The sequence below is a fragment of the Aedes aegypti genome, chromosome 3 (genome assembly GCF_002204515.2).
Source record: "Aedes aegypti strain LVP_AGWG chromosome 3, AaegL5.0 Primary Assembly, whole genome shotgun sequence".
In the NCBI taxonomy this organism is placed as follows: domain Eukaryota; kingdom Metazoa; phylum Arthropoda; class Insecta; order Diptera; family Culicidae; genus Aedes; species Aedes aegypti.
Genome location: NC_035109.1, coordinates 273,361,764 through 273,382,756, shown reverse-complemented (window position 1 = coordinate 273,382,756; position 20,993 = coordinate 273,361,764). Strand labels below are relative to the sequence as shown.

At 35.3% G+C, this 20,993-nt stretch overlaps 1 protein-coding gene across 2 annotated transcripts in view; it reads right to left on the bottom strand.

The window, feature by feature from the left end:
* LOC5565490 overlaps positions 1–20,993 on the bottom strand; it is a 254,527-nt gene that overhangs the window by 12,074 nt on the left and 221,460 nt on the right. For both annotated transcript variants that reach the window (XM_021850276.1, XM_021850277.1), the window contains exon 7: positions 13,820–14,029. In XM_021850276.1, the coding sequence (XP_021705968.1) occupies positions 13,820–14,029 (210 nt within the window). The remainder of the gene's footprint in view (positions 1–13,819; positions 14,030–20,993) is intronic.

The window sequence follows — 20,993 nt, the reverse complement described above, 5'->3', positions numbered from 1 at the left end:
AGAGTTTTTTTAAGAACTTCTAAAAAGATGGTTCAAAAATATATAAAAAATGTTATTGCGATTTAAATGGTTAAAAAGTAATCTGCCTTTTATATTATTCAAATGCATTTCGATCGAAATTCTATTAGACCAAGCTATACGATTGAGAAAAAGTTAACTCGACCGAATGCCATTCGACCAGACACCGTTCGACCCCATGTCATAGATCCTGCCACGGTGCGTGTAGTCATCAGCTTAGTGTCCTGCCGGTGCAAAATTCCCAACTCCAGAATCAGCCATGCGGCAGGGGAGAGCGGGGCCACCATAGGAGCCGCCACACGTTTAGCTCGCTTCGGGTGTTTCGTGATATGTGAGCTTCAACTCGCGATATTGTGTGGTTTTCCCCAAATGTTGTTTCAGCCTACCGTTCCGAAAAACCGTTGAGAACAAGCGACGAAAGCGCTCCACAGTGGTTCAGATTTGATAAATCATGGCAAAAATGAAACATTCTCAATAATCTGTAAGCTGGGATGATGAGAAATGTTGTGGTACATGTTGTAGGGTTGAAGATCATAAAATCTAATTTTACATAATTACGTTTCTCATACATTTTGAGGCTTTCAAATTTTTCAAAAAAAAAAAACATTGTTTTGACATGCTTAGGCAAGAAGATTCTGCCCTAATGGATTAATCCGGATTCCTTATACATGAAACAGCATTTGAGCAAGATATCTCCGTAAGGAGTGACGAAGGGCGATCTCTACGATATGAAAAACTAAAAATGCACGAGTTTTGATGAAAATAAAAATGGAAACATTGACGTTTTTTGGACATGTGCACCTATTTGGAGTTAAAACATGAAGAAAAACTTTTTTTTAAATTTTTGGTATGCGTTTATTATATTTTTTTTTATTTTTTTTTTAAGTTGGGAAAAGCCTTTTCGATTAGACTTTTTTCATGTTTTCTCTCAAAAAAGTTTGAGAACACTATCTGATATTGTAGGTAAATGTTTTTCTTTGAGGCTTGTTTGGAAATCAGAAGTTTTCGAGCATTTTAGAAACCTGAACTTCTGTGCGCTCCTGACGATATGGGATGCATGCTACGCTTCGAGCTAGAACAGAGGATGCATAAAATATGTGGTGGGATTTAGTTTCGAAAAATAATTTAATTTAATACTGCCACGCTTAATTGCGTTCACACAACTTTGCCACGCTAAGCTGAAACGTGGCCTAGGACAGAGCTGTGGTCTTGTGCCTGTGTATTACGGTTGGGTGGAATTGATTTGGCTGACGCACTCACAATGGTGACGAGAGTTGGTTTGTGAGTTTCGGTGGGTTTGGCAATGCGATACGCAAATTGCAGCTAGCGAATAAAACTAAGGCTAAAAGCTGGTTCCGTTTGACTGCGCTCTGCTGGGATATTTGAACAATATTTTCAAATTAATTCCTATGCTTTTTAAGGGAGGAATTTGTTGAGTGCTTGTTTTGAATACAGTTAAATCTCCATGAGTCGATATTGAAGGGACCATCGACTCATGGAAATATCGACCGATAGAACAGCAATCCTTTGGAAAGCTGCTTCTAGGGACCATCATAGTAACCATGAAATTTTGTTTTTCCATGGTTCCATGAGTCGATATCGAGTCATGGAACATCGACTCATGGAGGTATCACTGTAAATAAAATTCCAAATGCTCCCAACAAATTTGGGAATTATGTACAGTAAATAATTCGCAAATACCAGAGATGAACTAGCCCAGGGTTAAAAATCTCGTTAATGAAGATAGAAAAAAATCGTATGTATCACGTAGGTAGACGCAACACAAACAAGACGAGTTATGGACCGATGCACGAGTTCACTAATTCGACGTTTGAGCGGTGCTGAATTCACTCGTTGCCATGGCCACGTAAATAACATGGCACCGCTCAAACGTCAACGGGTGAACTCGTGCAATTCAATACACGTTTGGTACTAAATATCAGAAAATTTACATAAATCGCATTATTATTAGATTTAAGGTACCGTGGGGTAAGTGGATACAGAAAAATCAATAGTCAGCTTCATTGTTATGTACAGCTAACATGAAGAATGTAATTCAAACTTTTTCCTGTGGATAACAAATAAGGGACTAATATACTTCAAATCATTGATTATTTCGATTTTCTGATTGTTATGTATTGAGTATGAGGGACTTACAAATTTGCGCCAAATGATCCGCTTGCCCCATAATAATATAATAAGAATGATATTGCTCTCGTTCTTATTATAAGTGCTAGTAATGGTACATTTTAATACTTTAAAATTAAAAAGTATCTTTCTTTTATCAAAATATATTTAAAAATATGTATACATTAGTTTACACTAATTCGCACAGCAAAATAAACATTGTAACTAGAATAATTTGAAGAAAATTCATCCATTTATACACATAAGTTATACAGAAGTATTGTAGGATTATTCCTAACGATGTTTTCGAAAAACACTCGTAGTTTGAAAATATTAGTTACATTTATTTTCGAATAACAAACTAGAATCTTTTTATTCTATTTATGAACATGTTTGTATCATTTGTCTAGAATAATTTATATAGTCAAATAAGGTACGATAATATGCTCTCAATTGGAGAATTAGTATATTTTGCTCTTTTGCAACTCAGCTTAGATAAACCACGAAACGTTTCGTGTGAGATTTGAAATTATTATTATTTTATATATTTTTTATACCAGAAAGGTTAAAAAAAACTTTTAGGTGGATTAATTTAAATTCTCTATGGTCAATTTGACAAATTTAAGCTGGGAATGAAACAAATAAAAGAAAACAACAATCAAAACATATTAAAATTCTCGTAAGCAGTCTGCCAATAAATGATAATAATACTTGATCCACTTACCCCACCCCATTAAAAAGTAGGGGTAACTGTACCATGTACAATATATCTGTATTTATTCATAAAAATCACATATTTTTCATTGTGATTCAATCAATTAGAACTGATATGCTCACCATGTGTCGAAAAAACTAATAGAATTCGATTTCAGACAGAGATACAATGGATTTTTGATTGATGGAAAACAATTTTGAAATTAATTAATTTTTGCAGCTAACAAGTTTGCTTGTGTTAGTGTACGTGTACTACCAGTTTTGCAATAGTGCCAGTGTGGAAGTAAGAATATAACCTAAAAAGAAGCAATGGTGCGAAAACATTCAACATATTCAAGTATTTAAGCTTAATATTGACGCATGATCCACTTACCCCACTGATACACTTTCCCCACTGTACCTTACTTTTATTTTCTTCATTAAAATGATGAATAATTTTGAAAATCCGTATAAAAATTAACTTGCCGATCTGCCGTTGGGAACTTTCTGCATGAAATATGATGATATTTTAAGACATACAGTACAGGACAGAATAAAGTACGCATTGGCCGTTTTTCCATACAAAATAATCAAGTTTGGAGTCTTATATCTCGGTTTTTAGTTGTCCGATTGACCTGAAATTTTCACCGCAGCTTGAAAGTAACCTCAAATTTGCTAGGCTAGAAATTCATAGTTTTTCATTAACGAACTTTTAAGTTATCGCAAATCTCAAATTTCGATGAAAATGACAAAATTTTAAAGTAAAAATAATTTTTAAATGAAAATATTTAGAGCAATATGTCCTTCTGCAAAAATGTACAATTTGATAAGACACACAAGTTTGCAGAACATCATTTTTCGGTAAAACTGATTGTTTTCAAAATATTTTCAAAATTAAATTTTGCAATTTTTTGCAAATTGAGAGATTTTCAACAATTTAAAAGATTGTGTTTCAAATGCAGTGATATTTTAATTGAGTGAAATCTATGTTATATCCAGGCTGTGGTGAAAATTTCAGATCAATCGGATCACTAAAAGCTGAGATTCAGATCTCCAAACTTGACCATTTTGTATGAAAAAACGGCCAATGCGTACTATATTCTGATCAGTACTGTACATATAAATATGTGAGACGTCGCTTTGGTTTAAATATGTATGAAAAATAGGTTATGTGAAGTATAAACTAAAATACCATTGTATTTGTAGAAAAGTTGCATTAAAACGTTTTAATGGCTTTTCAATGACTGCCAAGACTTATATTAAGCTAGATCTTCCTCGTCTGGACACCCTATGCAATGCTAATGGAATTTTCAACTGAATTGGTTTAATACTCATAATTCAATCAATAATATTTAATTTTCTGAGAGTAGAGTAGTCCGTTTCTAATTATTGTCAAGTTTTCACTGAAGAAAACTATTAAATGATCACAATAACACGATATAGGTTAAATTTTTAATAGTACACTTCAGGTAGCATCCACGCTAAACTTGTCACGCTCAGAAATGAGTGCCGAGTACACAAAATCAGCCTCTCTTCATGCAGCACAGATTCTGTGCAAAGGGGGCTGTACACAGTTTTGAGCAAACGGTGGTAAACAAACCGAATGAGTGAAATGCGCACAGAGGAGGAACGCTTGGAATGCGGAATTCGCTTCCATTTTTGTTTTGCTTCTGAAAACATTAAAAAAAACATTCAAATTTTCAAGTTTTAAGAGATTTTTTCATTCGAATAGCCGAAGTCAATAATATTTAATTTTCTGAGAGTAGAGTGATCCGTTTCTAATTATTGTCAAGCTTTCACTGAAGAAAACTATTAAATGATCACAATAACACGATATAGGTTAAGTTTTTAATAGTACACTTCAGGTAGCATCCACGCTAAACTTGTCACGCTCAGAAATGAGTGCCGAGTACACAAAATCAGCCTCTCTTCATGCAGCACAGATTCTGTGCAAAGGGGGCTGTACACAATTTTGAGCAAAGGGTGGTAAACAAACCGAATGAGTGAAATGCGCACAGAGGAGGAACGCTTGGAATGCGGAATTCGCTTCCATTTTTGTTTTGCTTCTGAAAACATTAAAAAAAACATTCAAATTTTCAAGTTTTAAGAGATTTTTTCATTCGAATAGCCGAAGTCAATAATATTTAATTTTCTGAGAGTAGAGTGATCCGTTTCTAATTATTGTCAAGCTTTCACTGAAGAAAACTATTAAATGATCACAATAACACGATATAGGTTAAGTTTTTAATAGTACACTTCAGGTAGCATCCACGCTAAACTTGTCACGCTCAGAAATGAGTGCCGAGTACACAAAATCAGCCTCTCTTCATGCAGCACAGATTCTGTGCAAAGGGGGCTGTACACAGTTTTGAGCAAACGGTGGTAAACAAACCGAATGAGTGAAATGCGCACAGAGGAGGAACGCTTGGAATGCGGAATTCGCTTCCATTTTTGTTTTGCTTCTGAAAAAATTAAAAAAAAACATTCAAATTTTCAAGTTTTCAGAGATTTTTTCATTCGAATAGCCGAAGTGGAAGCAAATGGGGAAAAAACTTCCACATTTACGACCATCTTCCGGCTTTTCGCCTGAAAAAATCACAGAAAACTCCCCATCTTACCAACGGCCAACTGTTTGCTGCCGCGCGGGAGAGATTGACAGTTCCATTTCCATCGATCCCCGCACAACCGAAGGCCAACACATCGGCTACACACAGCATGAGTGCGACTTACACAGAATTTTCACTCAGCCAGAGAGTCCTGCATTGGTTGCCTCATTCTGTGTAGTTTTTACACATGCGCTGCGTTGAGCAGGGTTAGCGTGAACAGTTGGCCGTTGGTAAGATGGGGAGTTTTCTGTGATTTTTTCAGGCGAAAAGCCGGAAGATGGTCGCAAATGTGGAAGTTTTTTCCCCATTTGCTTCCGCTCCGGCTATTCGAATGAAAAAATCTCTGAAAACTTGAAAATTTGAATGTTTTTTTTTAATGTTTTCAGAAGCAACACAAAAATGGAAGCGAATTCCGAATTCCAAGCGTTCCTCCTCTGTGCGCATTTCACTCATTCGGTTTGTTTACCACCGTTTGCTCAAAACTGTGTACAGCCCCCTTTGCACAGAATCTGTGCTGCATGAAGAGAGGCTGATTTTGTGTACTCGGCACTCATTTCTGAGCGTGACAAGTTTAGCGTGTTCAGATGGCCGTGATGTTGGACGGATGGGCTCGTATTGTTCTTGAGTGGACTGATGAAGTTTTTTATTGAGAGGGCTGGGAATCTAACCCATGACCATCCGCTTATAAAGCGAACATGTAGCCAACTATGCCACGTTGCCCCCCTGAATCGCTTCATTGAAATTTGAAATCTTTATGATTTTGTCTCATATCGCTGTAAATCAGTGTTAATTGTAAATTTAAATACGGAAAATATCCATTCCTTGTTTATTTCAATAGTTTTTCAGTGCATTCTACAAAAAAAATCACAGAAAAACAGGTGGTTTTTATAGGATTTACTATAAAAATGCTTGTTCTTTTTTTCATCGTCTCTTATAATTGACAATGATTGAATGACGTTAATATGGATGGAATTTTTAGTGAAATTTGAAAATTTGTTGAAAAATTCCTTATAGACTTCCAGAAATCATGAACCATCCCAGACAACCAAAATTTACGTATAACGAAATCACCTGGAGGCTTTGTATGTGCAAAATTTCACGTATGAGCGGTTCCACGCCGTTTCGCAAACCCGATTATTTTTGTGTTTTTTGAATCGCCTGAAAATTTGCATACAGATTCTTTATGACCAAAAATGCCATTATGCACTTTCAGACCGCGATTTTGAACCTCGCCTTATGTTTGAGAAGGACGTATCGGAAAATGCATGGCAAATCTTAAAAAACTGTAACTTGAAAACTGTTTGTCCGATTGATTTGAGATCTTGTATGGTTGTATATGGAGAAAAATATGCACGGTAAAAAAAAGTTACAGATTATTTTTTTATTTCAAAAACAAAATTTTAAAATCGATTTTCTCCAGAAACGCAGTTTTTATTTTTTGGATATGTTTTAGGGGACAACTTATGTGATTGATTGCACAATGTTTCAAAATGGAAGAATAATGGACAAAAAAGTTATGATTTTTTTTTTAATTGCAGATTTTGAAAAAAAATCGAAATAGAGGAAAACAATAATTTTTTATGTGATTATTTGAAAGTACAGAAAAATTGCAATCGAAAAGTACTTAAGTAAATTTTTTCTATGTTGCATCAGTTTTGAGATATACTCATATTTATATAAAATTTTCAAATAATAAAAGAAAAATAGGCCCTTTTCAAGCATATTTCGTGTTTCTCCATTCTAGAAAAAAAATATTTTGGTTGAGCGAATCGTAGCTAAATCGTTTATCGTTTAATCAAAACATTTATGCTTAAGTATTGAAAAAAGAGTGCACGGTAAAAATTATAAACGATATTTTCAAATGAAAATTTGAAGCTTATAGTTCTTAAAAACCGCAACATTGATGTTTTTAATTTTTGGATATATTTTGCGGTTGTTGTAGGTTTTGTTTAGGACTATTTGGAAAAAAATAAGCACGGTAAAAAATAATGACAGATTTTTTTTTATAAAAAAAATGTAAATCGATTTTCTATGAAAATGCATCTGTGATTTTTATTATTTTTGAACATGTTTTAGGGGACAACTTATGTGATTTATTGCACAATGTTTCATAATGGAAGAATTATGGACAAAAAAGTTATAATTCTATAAAATATTACAAATTTTGAAAAAAAAATCGAAATAAAGGAAAACAATATTTTTTATGTGTTTATTTGATAGTACAGAAAATGCATTGGAAGAGTATTTAAGTAAATTTTTTCTAGGTTGCATCAATTTCGAGATATACTCATACTTATATAAAATTTTCAAAAAAAAAAGAAAAATAGGCCCTTTTCAAATATATTTCGTGTTTCTCCATTCCGGAAAATTTTATTTTGATTTCAACAACACAAACCAAGTCAAGTCAAGTACACAACACTGAAGACGGCTTTACAGTTGAGGTTGAAATACGCGTATCTGTCGAAGGATACAATAGTAGAATTAAAAGGAACAGTACTACTCATCTTTTTGTATATTTACAGGCATTCTACTAAACAGGCTCCACAAGGGTTTTCATCACTTTTTAGTAGGCATGATGAACAAACACGTTTTTCCCATACCCATACATTTGGACATGGTAAATGAATAAAAGAAAAACGATACTTTTTTTAAACGTACTTCATGGGTACAAAAATAATGCGCTATGTTGTCAAGTTTTATCACTGTAGCAATCATCATTGAAAAAATGCGGTACAAAAACTTCGTGGTGTGAAGTACCTATGTAGTATATAAGGTAAGTCTGAAACCGTGAGAGCCTTGCCTGTGAAATTGACGTGCTACGAAAGAAGATACAGCATTATATTGTGGATTAAGGAGGCGTTTTACAGAGGTATTTATTTTTGTTGTGCGTGAAGCTATACAGATATCATTTTTTTGCAATGAGTTATATCAGTTCAAGTGTTCAAACAAAGTTGTTCTAAACATTGTCGAAATATTATGGAAGATAATATTCAGAAATTGGTTTTGTTGGGATTTGCTGAACAGATTAAATTAAATAGTAAGCTTAAAATTTGTGATTCTTGTCGTTTAAAACTGTCTAACTGTACTCAACTGTCTAGTAGCGATGACTCATCGAGCAGTGATGAACATGTATCTTCTGATACTGAAATTAATGTTCCAAGTCAGGAGTCTTTGGTAACTGTACCGTCAATGACCTCAGTTAATACGACTGATTCACAAAGTGTAAATATTGAAATTTTTAACAAATCAATTTCCAGTATTTTAACATCTCCAATTGATCGTAAAAAATGAATTCAATAAATTATGTAAAGCGAAAATATGAAGAAGTTAATAAAAAAATAAGAAGAGAAATATTCAAGTTAAATACAATTGATGAAATTGACAGAGGTTAACGAGTTTGATAAAATGATTGCACAAATTAAAGATAAATTTTCTAAAGACGGTATCACCAGCTCCAACTAAACTCCAACTACTTTCAATATTGCCGAGGTCATGGACGGTTCAGAAAATAATAGATACATTTAATACATCCAGATATTTGGCAACACAAGCTAAACAGTCATTAGAAGGAGCAAGTAAATCTCGTACATCTTTCGGGCTAAGTAATGTAGCAAAAGAAATTGTAGTAAACTTTTACGAAGATGATGAAACTAGCCGAGTGATGCCTGGTCAACGTGATTATGTTTCTGTAATGAGATACGGAAAGCGGCTGGCAATTCAAAAAAGGTTAATGATGACTACATTAAGAGAGTCGTTTAATCGATTTACTGAATTACATTGTGGTGTTCAAATAGGATTTTCATCTTTTGCAAAATTGCGACCGAAGAATTGTAAATTGTTAACTAGCTCTGGAACACATTATGTATGCGTATGTACTATTCACGAAAATGTTAATTTGATAATCCATAGTTTAAAGAAATATAATTTACTGCATGATTTAAATTTTTTTACTGATAGTTTATTATGTGAAACAAAAACAGTGGATTGCACCTTACGTTGTTGTGAAACATGTTCAGATTCTACTACCTTTGAACGAAGCTTGTTATCAGAAATCGAAGAGAATGGCATTGACGAATTACAATTTGAACAGTGGGTCACAACCCATAGGTGTGATATTGAATTTTTTTTTAAAGCAGCCTGATGAGTTTGTATCATATTTTACTCGTAAACTGGAGAAACTAATACCTCATGATTTCATCAAAAAAGAGCAAGCTACATTTTTGAATAACACAAAAAACAATTTGTTAGAAGGTTGATTTGTGATTTTTCGGAAAACTACACATTTATTCTTCAAGATGAAGTTCAAAGCCATCATTGGAATGCTCAGCAAGCTACTTTGCATCCGTTTGTAATATATTATCGTCAAGATGGCAAAGTCAATCATTTAAGTTTTGTTGTAATTTCAGAAGTTTTACGCCACGATTCTTTATCTGTCAACTTATTCATATCTAAAATGATAGATTTTTTGCGATTGAATCACAAATTAACTGTCAACAAGATATATTTTATGCATCACAGTATAAAAATAGGAAGAACTTTTCAACTCTTTGGCAATTTAAAATCAAATATGATATAGAAGTTGAATGGCATTTTTTTTGCAACATCACATGGAAAAGGGCCATGCGATGCCATAGGAGGGACACTAAAACGTATGGCTACCAGAGCCAGTCTTGCCAAAGAACGTGAACATCCGATAAAAAATGCTAAGGAACTATATGATTGGGCTCAAAATCGGAAAGAAGAGCAGCTTACACAAATCTTCTTTTGTTATTCAACTACTGAGGAATATGATATCGTTGCACAAGAACTTAACCAACTATTTTCAAGTGCAAAAACAGTTCAAGGCACTCAGAAATATCACTCGTTTATCTCTATCTCTGAAACACAAAGTGAAGTTAGACAATTTTCGAGCTGTGGCGATAACAAGAAAGTAGTTGATATAATTAAGAAATAAAATTGCAGTATATATATATATATATATATATATATATATATATATATATATATATATATATATATATATATATATATATATATATATATATATATATATATATATATTTATATATATATATATATATATATATATATATATATATATATATATATATATATATATATACATATATATATATATAAATATATACATATATGAACAGTACATAACAAAAAAAACAAACAAAAACATAAAACAAACAAAAAAAAAAACTCCTTCTCCATGGTTGTACGATCTTGCCCGATGAGAGGGGTTTACCCATTAGCCGGGCTTAGCCCTGGGGACCAAAGGTACACCGTTGTGATACAATCACATTTTTAATGCCACGTTTAGATTACCCGTGTATATCTCGGAAGTGATGCATCTCAGCTAAATTTTACTTGAGTATTTTTCGATAGAAATTTTTCATATTTAAAAATATATAGTTATTTATATATTACAACTATATATATATATATATATATATATATATATATATATATATATATATATATATATATATATATATATATATATATATATATATATATGTATATAACAAAAAAAACAAACAAAAACATAAAACAAACAAAAAAAAAACTCCTTCTCCATGGTTGTACGATCTTGCCCGATGAGAGGGGTTTACCCATTAGCCGGGCTTAGCCCTGGGGACCAAAGGTACACCGTTGTGATACAATCACATTTTTAATGCCACGTTTAGATTACCCGTGTATATCTTGGAAGTGATGCATCTCAGCTAAATTTTACTTGAGTATTTTTCGATAGAAATTTTTCATATTTAAAAATATATAGTTATTTTTCTGTACTTAAAAAAAGGACCAAAATATCGTTTTACATAAATTCGTTTTTATTTATTTTTTTAAATAATTTATTTTTTATCCAAATATTTTCCATTGTACAAGAAATTACAAACAATATGCTGCAAAACATATCCAAAAATTAAAAACATCAATATTGCGGTTTTTAAGAACAATGAACTTCAAATTTTCATTTGAAAATTTCGTTTATATTTTTTTACCGTGCATACTTTTTTAAATACTTTAGTATATAGGTTTTGATCAAACAATAAACAATTCAGCTTCGATTCACTCAATCAAAATAAAATATTTCTGAAATGGAGAGACACGAAATATGTTTGAAAAGGGCCTATTTTACTTTTTTTATTTGAAAATTTTATATAAATATGAGTATATCTCGAAATTGATGCAACCTATAAAAAATTTACTTAAGTACTTTTCGATTGCAATTTTTCTGTACTTTCATATAATCACATAAAAAAAATATTGTTTTCCTCTATTTCGATTTTTTTTCAAAATCTGTAATTTTTAAAAAAATCATAACTTTTTGTCCATAATTCTTCCATTTTGAAACATTGTGCAATAAATCACATAAGTTGTATCCTTATTTCGGATAAGGAATAAAATAGCAAATTTTCACGGAATTCTGTGACCCTTTAGATGGGTTTTTCATGGAATGGCTGTAAATTCATATAAAGGAATCAGAAGCCCGTTGTGATCTAACTACCAGAGTTGCTCACCAATGAAAAATCAAACTTAAAAGTATCTTAAATCTTACTGAGCTGGAGCCACTGAAAAAAATTGTAATAAATTGTTGTTCAAGAAGCTTGAAATTTTTATGAAGAAAATGGACCGTAAGTAATGTAAATGTCAAACCACTTAGTGGTGGATAGCTTAATTATAACGAGAAATGTTTATGCTTGAAAGACATGGTAGACCTTGAGCAATGTATGCCAATGCTTTGCAGTGTTACGCATTTCATAGTAAAAGAATAACAACAATAATGAAAAATATAGCTATTTCAGCATATTTGCTCCAGGGATTAATTTTTTTACAACTATTTGATCACTATCCAGTTTTTAACAATATTATTAGGCATAATCATTCGTAGTTAACAACCCCAAAGGTGCATGTATGGACTCGCGCAAGGACGTTTTACATAACTTTTTTTTGCAACAAGTTGCAGAATGATGTTTTTTACAGCACGAGTCGTACATTTGTTCAACGAGGTTTTCCGAGTTGGATAATTACAGCGTGTGCTGTAAAAATCGAGTTCTGCAACGATTGCGTACATTTTTTTTGCAATTTCGTAGAAGACCACATAAGGGTATCAGATACCACATCAGGATGAATTCACCATTATTTAAAATTTCTGAAAAAAATATGTAATGATTCATTACGTAGCTTAACACAGTCGCGAAAAGGCGTTGCGTAATATTGATTTCGATTGCGTAATAACTATTACCGCACTGTTTAATTTAGTGCAGGAAAGTAGGCTGCTTTATGACAGATTTGCGTGATGAGAAATAAAAAAAATGTTTCCATACATTTGGCCTATTTTCTATACAAAATTAAAACTTAAAGAACAACGGCCTAGCCTTTATCGATTCTGCTCAATTTTTGTGGATATTTTTTTTAGTAGATTGATTTTTCTATCCAAGGGTGGCCATCCCAATGCATATCTATCAAATCCGTTTTCATGTATTTATTGAAGAATATGTCTTCCTCCATTATATTAAATTTCCTGACATCAACAAGCAATCATTTATTCTTCGTCAATAAACCTGAACCCATCATCATTAAATTAGACGACATTAATGGAATCCGCTTTCGTATTCCGCCAATTCCCACTTGATTTATGCTTAATCCGGTTCGTTAGCAACATGCAATCCGGACAAGTGCTCCCGAACAATTTGAACAGACACGTTTAGTCGGTGCTTAAACCGTTTCCCGGTAGCTCAACATCCGAATGGGACGAGCGAAAGCTTCAAGAGCCAAATTTATTTTAGATCGCTATCAACTGCATTCCGATCCCTCTACTGGTCATTGCAAGCTTTTCCCTCCTCGGTCAGTCGATGATGATGATGATGGTGGTGCACTCGAGGCAAACACATAAAACACACATGACACAATGGGCAAATCCTTCATTTTGATAACGGCCACGTGAGCATGGGGATAGCGTGGCTTGTTGTTCTAAAGGGCGGAAAAGTTCGACGAATGTTGTGGGAGATGTTTCTCTATACTGAATAGGCTTCACAAGTATACCAACCGCACTTGCAGTCTCTGTAGCACCATTTAAGGCTGCAAGTAGTAATAGACGGACATAGCTTTCGAGCGACCTCAAAAGCCACTCGTCGACATTGCTTTACATAGGCTGAAACGGATTAGGTAAGCGGAGTTTGAATAATGAATTTTTGGCAAAGAACGAGAAGCTGTTCGGCGTCGAATGTTTTTCGGATAGGATGCGTTTTAGCTCCACCGTCTCTAAACGATGCTTTCGAAAATTGCTATTTTGAATAACTGTATATCTGGCTGAATGCATTAGCGCGTTGCATTTGGTCCATGTCTAGCAATATACTTACTTGGAAGAACGACATCAACGAGATGACCAGCCACAGAAGCACGTTGGCAACGGTGTAGCTAAACACTCTAATTGGACAGGAATTCATGTCCTGGAATAGATGCACAACGCTGGAGAACATGTAGCTCAGGTTCAGCAACGCCAGGCAGGCAACGGGCAACGAGATTTTCGCATTCAGATGATGTAACAGCTTGCGGAACTCACAAATCTCCTACACTTCCACGGCAACGGTTTTCGGTTGGTTTGGTTGGAATTTCGCACAGCAACGAGATACACGCCGGGATGTAATGATCATAAGGAGGAAAAAGAAAGCTACGTGTGAGAGATTATCTGTCGAGATTACATTACGAGACAAAGTACATGCATGTGTAATGTGGGCCGTGTTCGGGAATAGATATAGCTTGGGAATAAATCACAATTGTAAATTTATCGTTTGTCTGTGTCATCGTACAAGTATAATACTAGGTAATCTATAAGTTATACGTAGTTTTCGAACAACTAATGCGGACAGTTTAGCAGGCGTGATATTATGAAATTGTATGTTGCAACCCAATAGTAAAGTGTAGTTAGAGGCTTTACATTAGCATTGAGCGTCTTGAAACTTTCAATTGTTATTTACTGCCGTTATACGCATAATTGTCCCATGTTCCAAAATATGCAATCGAGAAAAACGCGTTTAAAGATTTTAACTCATTTAAGCCTCGGTTTGACCCACAGGACTGAAACGGCTGTCATCCACGAACAACTGGACTGAAGCCAAAAATTTGGTGCTGAATAAGGTGCTGATTTGACAGCTCTTCCAAAAATACTGTTTTAGGCACGAGACACACTAGTTTTGGAATGCGACATTCATGTTTTACTTTCCATTCTGGTAATAAGTGTGTAGTACTTCATCAAATTTTCTGTAACTGCTAAATAATTTGACCACATTTTATTAGGCACAATAATAAACCATTATCAATAGTATAATTTTATTCTCATACGACATTTGTCGCTTCCGCGCGGGGTTTGATGAGGGCAAAGCCTAAAATTTGTTTACTCAGCACTAGCGCCACACAGATGGTGGCGGCTTCAAGAACTAGCGCTTCCTTCAGGGGGTTGGTTTGACCAGGTGTGTGGTAAATTAAATTAAAATCTTTACAATAGTATGAAAAATAGCGTGTTTATTAGAGTCAAAAGTTTGAATTATGGAAATAAAGTAAATTTAACTACGAAATTCAAAGTGGGACTGTTATGCCTAGAAATACCGGGTTTTTGGTGAATTTCTACGCATAACAGTCCCACTGATAGTAGTGACAATTATGTGCTAGGTATACGGCTGTAGATCGAATTGTATCGAATGTAGAGGATGTATATCCTCAAGACTATGTTGAGGCACCTAATGAAGGCTCAAGTGACATGTGCCAAACGGAGCCATGTGTGGGGAAGTGAAGAAATACGATTTTATAGTTTGGGATGGAAAGCAAAGTTTTATGTATATGCGATAATGAGAAAATGTATGAAATAGTGAAAGAAAGAGTGAATGACTAAGTTAGAGAGTTGATAAGATGAATTCCTATATCGACTCTTCCAGCTGTCAAACCTGCAGAAACTTGTCTGCGAGTTCAAGGTTGTTATGCGGAGTAAATATTCAACTTAAAATTTACGACACAAATCTTCACACGATTTGACATTTATTTGGACTTTGTTTGCAAAATCGTGATATTTGCCACTAACACCAAAGAGCCAGCGGAATAACCTAGTATGTGGCCAGGTCATCCAAAACTTTTTGAACTATTCTTCTTTTGACTTGACTTTGACTTCTTCTTGACTTCATCAGGACCGCCAATATAATGGCCACTTCCTCTGGGGAACAGGGTATCCAAAACAACCTGGCATGTTATCAAGTCATTCAAGATACCCTTCTTTAGCCTTGATTTGGGAATTTATGAAGTTTGTTGTTGCCAGCTAAGTTTCAGAACCGACAGTTTAGAGGCCATATTTCCCAGGGAACTGGGAATTCGGAACAATCCGACATGTGGTCAAGTCATTTAAATACATTTGAACATGAAAATTGATATGTCGATGTATAATGGCCACTTCCACCAGTGAACCGGTATTCGGAACAACCCAGCATGTGGCCAAGTCATCCAAAAACGGTCGAACTATTTTTATTTAGATTTGGTTTGCTAAATCATGAAGTTGATTTATCGCAAGCCGTGGACTCAAAATTAAAGTGGTTACTGATTCTTCAAGTGGGATTATTTCAGTACTTCCCGTGATGAATCCAAAATTACAGTGAATTTCTAATCGTTGACCGCGGTTCCAAATCTAGAAGAATTCTGTGATCGACCCTGAAAATTCAACTGAAATTAATTAAAATGTGAATGTGAAATAATATTTTGAAATTGAAAATTTCAATTAAATTTGACGTCAGGCTCGCATGAATGATGAATGCATCCCGATAATACAAACACATAAAACAGGTTGTGTTCCACATGGGATGTAAAGCCAACGTAAGAAGATGTTCAAAACGATTATTCAAAATTGACAACTGAATATTTTGTTCGAGATCAGCGCAGCGAATTGTATAGTGTGACAGTTATGCGTAGAAACACAGTAGTGGGACAGTTATGCGTGGAAATTCAACAATGGGACAAATTGACTTGGCTTGCTTTTCATTGAGTTTCCGAACAAAGTTAACTTTTGGTAAGTGTTTTCTAAAACTATACGTAAAAATAAACTGTTTGATGACAAGAAGTCAAAATGCACAAAAAGTAACATGGGACAATTATGCGTATAACGGCAGTTTAGCTATCATGAATAAAACAACAAAGGAACAAAACTCTTTTTTATAAGTAGATGAAAAAACCGAATTTAGTACTATACCATTTAATTCCACTAGAATTTGTATTCTATGACAGATACGCGTAATTCGACCTCAACTGTAAGGCCGTCTTCAGTGACGTGTACTAGACTCGACTTCACGACTAGTACACGACACTGAAGACGTCCTTACAGTTGAGGTCGAAATACGCGTATCTGTCAAAGGATACAAACTCTAGTGAAATTGAAAGGTATAGTACTAAATTCGGGTTTTCATCTACTTATAGGTATTCCTCTAAACAGCTGGAAGATTTATTATCTCTTTTTATGTTTTTAAATGTTTTTCATTCCATATAAATTGTATGAAAGCCAAAGAAACTAGCGAATCTTTTACGAATTATTTTGTGTCGTCACGAGGCAGTTTGTTGAACTAAGCAGACATGCAGCATATAGGCCATTTATTCAGTGAGCAACATATATCATTCCTTCTTATCTTATCTTTTTTTATTATTGAAACACGATTTGAGTTACAAACTTCTTATTTCTCAACACTACTTAACTTAAGAACATCTACGATTGTTAACAGTTAGCACATGTTCAAATTTGATCCGAATTCCGAAGTAAATTTTTTTCTGTTGTTCAACCTTTCTTCCCTCATCTCTTTTTTAAAAACAAATAGTGATGGTTCTGAAAATCTCAAATTGAATGAAATCGCTTTCATGGTCAGCCACAAAGCAGCTTTTTCTTGCTGCGATGATTTACGTATCGAAAATGGAAGAAGATCCTCCAAATCAACTACACTTATTTTATAACGCGTTTGAACAATCGAACTGCACCATTCCTAAATGATCTTTGTTTTTGGACAGGCTTTTAATCGGTGAAAATTACTATCTGCGATTCCACACCTGCGACAATTTCCTTGGAAGAAGTAAAATGAAGTAGTAAATATGTTTAATTTTTGGTCTCATTTCAAATTTCATAAATTTTAACTCCAATTCAATTCGAATTGATTTAAAAACATCGATTCAAAGGATTCGATGAAATTGGCTAATCGATTCGGCAGTTCAAATGTGAATCGATTCAGTAACATCGATGGTGTAGACAAATTTGCCCAACGGTTCCCCATGTCAGGGGCGGCTAATCATCGTCCGAGTACCAGAGAAGGACTCTAAGCTAATCTGTGCACTATGGCCCTTCGAACATTTAGGGGGAATGGTTCTCCGGGAATCTAGGGGGTTGGTGTCAGGCCCTGCAAGCCAACCGTAAAAAAGCCAAGCAACGAATAATCATCGAGAGAATACGAACCGGGACAATCAGCGAAGACCAAAGCGACGTAAAAGGACTAGCGATTGGAAGCTCGGAACGTGGATCTGTAAATCTCTCAACTCCATCGGGAGCACACGCATACTCGCCGATGTGTTGCAGGACCGCGGATGCGGCATCGTAGCGTTGCAGGAAGTGTATTAGAAGGGATCAATGGTGCGAACGTTTATAGATTACTATACCATCTAACAACGTACGGTACCGACGGCCGCCCCGGTATGACCTAGAGCGGAATTAGCAACCGGATGTCGCAACTGCTCACGGGCAGCATATCGAGGCTCTATTATCGGAAGAGGGCAAGCTAGATGAAGCCTCTCATGGGAACTGCTGGAGATCATTGAAAGCAGCCATCGACAATGCAGCTGAGAGCAACGTCGGGTAGGTGGGAGGGAGGCGACGGAACGATTGGTTGGATGAGGAATGTAAGCAGATTACGAAGGAGAAGAATGCAGCGGTCATAAAACATAAAACAATTAAAATAAAAACAAACACGGTCGATACCTTCTGCTATATATGAAAAATTTGGCTAATAAGAAATGCAGTTCTAACTGGATCATGTGGTGACTGGCGGGAAGAGCACACATGATAAAGACAAACCATCTTTGACTGCGTGTTAATTCCCAATATCAGTCATCGATCGATAGAACCGTTCGGTTGATTGCCGTCAGTATAAGAGCACATTGAAGCCTCCTGTATTTTGCCTGTGTTGGTAGCAAAGCTCAAAGCTTTGAGCCAACCCTTTTCCAGTAGAGAAGCTAGGCAAAATACAGGACGCTTCGATGCTTACTGACTTTAAAATGGCTTGCTCAACTTTCACCACCTAATTAAATTTCAATCTTGTCGCTCCCTTGCGACGGCTATCCACCTATTCATTTCCATCATTTGCTTCTATTGACTCCCTTTAGCTTTGAGTCGCATGACCGCTAAAGTCATAAAACAATTAAAATAAAAACAATCACGGTCGATACCTTCTTCTATATTTGTTTGCTTCGCGGATGAAATGGACATTGTTGGCTGAACAATACCTGTACACCCGCCTGAAACGTGAGGCAGCAAAAGTTAGACTGGTGGTCAATGCCCAGTATCCAGAAGGTGGCCAAAGCTGTAAAGCTACGATGGGCAGGGCATTTTGCAAGAATGCTGGACAGCAACCCTGCAAATATGGTGTTCGCTTCAGATCCAGATGGTACAAGAATGCGTGGAGCGCAGCGAGCTATTCTGGCGTGAAATTGCTGATTCAGTGTTATCTGTTTTGATGTTAACTAAATAATTAAAATCAATCAGTAGAAATCGCTTGAAGATTCTTTGGAGGAATTTTCGGAGGAATCCTCGGATTAATCCCTGGAAGAACTTCTGGAAAAAATCCCAGAGGAATCCTTGGAGGAATTCCCCGAGTAAATATTCTGCTGGAGGAAAGTATGAAGGAATCACTAGAGGCATTCATGAAGGAACTCCTTAAGAAACACTCGCATCACTAGAGTAAACCCTATCGAGATATTCCTATTAAATCCCTGCAATAATCCTTGGCGGAATTCTTTGTGGAATCCGCGAAATGACTCCTGGATGAATTCCTGGAGGAATTGCTGGTATTCCTGGAGCCCTGTCGGAACCAATCTAAAAAATATGGTAGCAATCAGAAGTTCTTCCTATAGAAACTTTGGTGAAATCCCTAGTTGAATCTGTGGATAATTCTTGATCTTTGGACATTTACAGCACATCCGCAATTTTGTAAGTGTTGTAGCTTGTTGCACATTTATTTACTATGCTGTTTTATGATGTTTATTTTATGTTTTATGCTGATCACGTGTAGCCTTCATCATTTTTATGTTTTTATTTATCAAACTTCGATAGTAATATTTGACAATATTATGCATATTGGAGCAGATCAGTAAGTGTAAAACTTTAAGATGTATTTTGGTTTGTTTGTTGTTGATTACATACGTTATGTGATTTTTATATAAAAGACCCCCCGAAAAAAATGGATTCTGTTTCATATTCCATCCCATAATTTCATCGGATGCATTTATGGCTCCGAACGCACAAGACACTTTCCTAAATGTACACATTGCGGCATATTTCTCTCCGGCAGCTATTATGCTTACTTCCTCACCCACTAGGCAAACGGCCAACGGGTCCGATCCACCGAGATTTATTGCAACATTTGGAATATTCTCATTATGCAAGCGCCATACGCCATAATGAACGGGCCTTTTGTTGCCCAAGAGTTCAATATCCGCACACCCCTCCCTCTCCGATTCAAGCTGAGGAAAACTGAAAAGCCTATAAAGCAGAACCGAACGATCTAAATCGAAGCCAGCTTGTGCCTTCAGATAGGTTGGCGGCAGAAATATTTTCACGCCAAATGCAAATTCGATTTCACAGGGTAGACAATGGGAAATACCAGTGTCGCAATAAAGCACACGCACTAATGCCAAAAACTGTGAGTTCAGGCGAATCGAACGACAGCCAGTAGGTATGCTTCGTTCCATTTCCGGCCGAACCAAGCTGTGGCCAGCACATATCGAAATTCGCCGAACGGTATTTCTATGTATAGTCTACGCAGAGGCCTCTTCAGCTTTTGGTTGTACTAATAGGACTTTCAATTATAGATATTTTCCACATAATCAGCGTCCTAATCTGTCGAATAAATAAATCAACAGATTCTGATTCACAGTTTTGTTCACAATGTGAAATGCAGGCAGAAATACACCTGAGAGGGGAACTGTTTTGCGAAAACAACTAAGTAGTATGTTCGACACGTGCAACTTTGAACAGAATCAGGATCTGTTCGGTCAAGTAGATTGCCATCGAGCATTGATGGAAGTTTGCCAATTTAGTTCTAGGTACACTATTACCATTGTTGGCCTAGTAAGCATCGATTGTAATACAGGATTATTGGTATGGTTTCGGGTTTTAGCTCGAAATAGCCCCCTGGTTAACATATGTTTCTTGTCAAATTAAATCCACTCTTCATCTTCGATTTATGCGAAGTAGGTTTAATGTTATAGATGATCAGTGCTGAAATTCTTAAACAAGGTAGGGAAAAA